The 4,247-nt window shown below is 36.0% G+C and overlaps 1 protein-coding gene across 1 annotated transcript in view; it reads left to right on the top strand.

Moving 5' to 3' along the window:
- The window catches only part of LOC106870397 (tolloid-like protein 1), a gene marked incomplete at its 5' end in the record, with an annotated part of 261,346 nt that overhangs the window by 235,807 nt on the left and 21,292 nt on the right, over window positions 1-4,247 (top strand). The window contains 2 exon segments of the mRNA XM_014916446.2: window positions 2,118-2,197; window positions 3,529-3,684. Of these exon segments, the coding sequence (XP_014771932.1) occupies window positions 2,118-2,197; window positions 3,529-3,684 (236 nt within the window).

Genomic DNA, 4,247 nt, shown 5'->3' with positions numbered 1-4,247 from the left:
ATATATATATATATATATATATATATATATATATATATATATATATATATATATACACACACACACATTTATATATATCTGTGTGTGCGTATGTTTGTATCTCCTTGTCTTGACATTGTGCAATAGTTACACAAGGTGGTACCCAAAAGTAACTGAAACATTCTCTGTGGGACAAGTCTGATGTAGTTCAGGCTTTTGCTGCTGGAAGTCATTTGATGCAATCCTCAGGTAAAAGCCTGCTGACCAGCATTGTTGTGTTATGTCGCCACATGGTGTGTCTTTGTTTTGCAATACTCTTCCCCTATTCAACAATTTTTGTGATGGTTGAAACAAAGGAACAATGTGCTTCCATGAAATTCTGTATTGTTCTGGGGAAAACGGCAGCCAAAACAGTTATCATACCTCAAACAACTTACAAAGGTACTGCCATGAGTAAAACATAAATTTACAAGTGGTGTTCATGCTTTAAGGATGGTCACTTGTTGTTTGAATACTGACCATCAACATCCTGAATGAATGAAAACATCATGAAAATTCATGAACTGATCTTGGAAGACTGTCACCAAACAATTGACGAACTTGTTGATATGACTGGTGTGTCTTCTAGCTCCTGCCAACAAATTTGGGGTGAGGAATTGTGACTGAAAAGAGTTGCAACAAAATTTGTGCCTAATTTGCTCATAGAAGATCAAAAGCAGTCACAATTGAATACATATCATGAACTAAAAGAACAGTAGGAAGTTGATCCAGACCTTTATTCAAAGACCATCACTGGTGATGAAAGCTGGTGCTACAGCTACGACCCAGAAATGAAGCAGCAATCAAGTCAATGGAAGCATTTGATGTCATCATGCCACAGAAAAGCACATCAAGTGAAGTACAATGTCAAGACGATACCTTTTTGTTCATCGATACAAAAGGAATTGTCCACACAGAATTTGTTCCTCCTGGTCAATCTGTTAAGCAGACATTTTACTTGGAAGTTCTGAAGCATTTGTGAGACACAGTGAGATGACAATACCCCGACCTGTGGCAAAGTGTAGAGTGGTTGTTTCATCACAACAATGTGCCTGTGCACACGGCCTTGAGTGTGAGATAGTTTTTAACCAAAAATAGCATGACCCCATTTACCCCCCCCCTCCCCCTATTCACTTGATCTTGCTTCCAGTGGTTTTTTTTTTTTTGTTTCCCCGAATGGAAAAAGTCCTTAAAGGAAAACGTTTTGCAGATGTGGAAGAGGTGAAGAAAATAACAACAAAGGCATTAAAAGGCATCACTTCACAATAGTTCAAGGACTGCTTTGAACCGTGGAAAATGCATCTAGACCAATGCATTGCTTCAAATGGAGAATACTTTGAAGGTGGTTAGAGTGTAAACATGTAAAACTAAGTGGATAAAACTATATTGCAATATTCCGGTTTCTTTGGGGTACCCCTCATAAATGAGTGTTATTATTCATAGATACAGTAACGTTTATTTCCAATATTCTGAAAATAGCTGACCATGAGGAAATATTACCTTGCTTGGAAGCAGGTAAGGGTTGGTAGCAAATGACCCATGCAAGTATCGAAAAAGTGGTTGTTAAAATGATGATGATGATGATGATGATGATGATGGCAGCAGTGGTGGTAGCAGCAGTGGTGGTAACAGCAGTGGTGGTAGCAGCAGTGGTGGTAACAGCAGTGGTGGTAGCAGCAGTGGTGGTAGCAGCAGTGGTGATAGCAGCAGTGGTGGTAATGATGATGATATCTAATCACAAATAGCAAATACATTTAACTTTACCATTTCTGTTCATCCAGCAGTGAATAATACAATAAGTTCCATTGATGGAAAGAGTTCTCACCTTCAGAGAGAATCTTAAATAATTAATTAGTATTTTGTAAGCCCATATGGCTGGGTTCAGATTTTCCTAAAAAAGTGGGGACCAACAATAGTGATATTGTTGGGGCCTAACCAAAGCAACTTTCTTTTCCAATAAATCATCTCAAGCAACAATCAGCCCATCACTTTATTCACTCACTCATAAATTTCCTTTCAGCATTTTATATATCTTAAAATGAATAATGTATAACAGTTAAGACTGGAGCCATAATATTGTAATTTCTATATTTTTACAGATTTATTGTTGGACATGACAATCAGAAAAAAGACGGTGGCTTTAAATTGGCATGGGCAGCTGTTAAAACAGCAGAAGATGGTAAATATGACACTACTTTATCTTTGTTAAACAGAAAATTTTGATAGAAAAATTTTGGTTAAAGCAATACCTGGATTTATTCTTTCTTCCAATATCCATTATGCAAAACTTTAAAGCTTAGTACCTAGCAATGGGTATTATTTTTCTATGTGTTATCTAGCCATACGTGGATGTATTATGCCAACCCACATACTTTGTTCATTACCCAACACATACCAGGATATATTCTCTCTTCTCTATCAACCTATTCCATTTTAATGACGATAGTTCATACCATTGCAATCTCCTCTTCTCATAGTAATTCAAATTATCAAACTGTTCTACCAAACTTCCCTACAACTTTACTTTATGAAGTGTACTGGTGCTTTTTTTTTTCATAACATTGGCACTATTGTGGTTAGCAATTACCTTGCAAGACAAAGAAATAAGCAAGAATCCAACTGGGATTTTAGTAGAGGAGGAGGTAACCTTATATTAGGTGTTGAGAGACTGAAATATGATAGAGGGACAGGAACAGGTGTCTTGCTAGAGAAGAGATACGTGGGTACCCTGCATTATATAAGATTGGATGGGGATAATTGGAAAGAAGATAGAGAGGTTGCTCATGAGGTGTCAGAGAATGTGAGTAGATGAGAGAATGTAGACTGAGGTGGAAAAGTGAAAGTGGATAAGTTCATAGACATATAAAAGGAGAGGTGGTTAGAGTTGGGGGTAAAGTTTAATGTTTAGAACCATGTACAAAGGGAAAGGCTGTGGTCAACAGTAAATGTTTGTACAATGTGTGCATGCGTGCGTGCGTGCATGCGTGCGTGCGTGCATGCGTGCATGCGTGCATGCGTGCGTGTGTGTGTGTGTAATTTAAAAATCCATATCTCAGAAAAATAGTCACTTGTATATTTGTCAATAGAATGGGGTATATTAATCAAAGTATACAGTATTATATAATCATTAGAGCTGATCTTACCAGTTGGCTTATACACTAGATATTCAGTAATCAGATGATTATATCATTCCTGTGCTCATCTGGGATGCCAGTTATAGGGTTAAATGGCCATTTTTTTCCATTCCTGCCATCTCTGACAAGCACAGTTATTAGATAATTGTCTGATCACCAAATAAACAATGTGAAACTGATATGTAAGATCAGCTGTAATGGATCCATAATATAGTATATTTTGATTAATATGTATGTATGTATGTATGTATGTATGCAAAAATATATTCAGGCAAGTTTTATATTGACTACATCATACACTAAAAGTTTGCCATTATAATTTGATCATTACTGAGTCCAAATAGTTCTAAGTTGAAGCTTTAAATATGTATTTCAGGTCCATGCATGGGCTTTCTCTGTCAAGGGGCAAAAGGCTGTACCCTCAGTGGAAGCCCTGAATGTGAGAATATCCCACAATATTGCATTGACAGTTCTTTGAGGTGCAATAAAATACCAAACTGTGCATCACTTGACAACAGTGATGAAAAACACTGTAAGTTGATATTTTTGTTGTTTACCATTTTAGACAAATTCATATTACTGTGGCATTGTTTTTAAAGCTGTATGCTCTTCCTGATGCTAACCCTTACTTGTTTTTCAACTAAGAAAGTTTTCATTCCACTTGTCTTTGAAAGTGAAAAGCTACTGAGTGATTTGTTGAGAAGGAAATGTCAACAATGCTTAAAATTTTTCAAATATATATGTATATACACGTGTGTGTGTGTGTGTGTAATAATGTATATGTATACATATATTTATGTATATGTGTGTGCATATACATATGTATGTATGTATGTATGTATGTATGTATGTATGTATGTATGTGTGTGTGTGTGTGTGTGTGTGTGTGTGTGTGTGTGTGTGTGTGTGTATATATCCATGTTTATGTGCATGTGTATGTAAAACATTTGAACTGTCCTAATTAATTTCTTATTGCTGTGAAACTTATTGATGACTTGAAATTTCATGATGTAATTTTGCTATGAAACCATTTTAACATTTGACTTTTGAGCATGTTTTATCACTATGGAATTTTTTCTATGCATCCTCTTCTTT

The sequence above is a fragment of the Octopus bimaculoides genome, chromosome 8 (assembly GCF_001194135.2).
Source record: "Octopus bimaculoides isolate UCB-OBI-ISO-001 chromosome 8, ASM119413v2, whole genome shotgun sequence".
NCBI lineage: Eukaryota > Metazoa > Mollusca > Cephalopoda > Octopoda > Octopodidae > Octopus > Octopus bimaculoides.
Note: the sequence above shows the minus strand (reverse complement) of the source record. Positions and strands in the feature narration are given on the sequence as shown.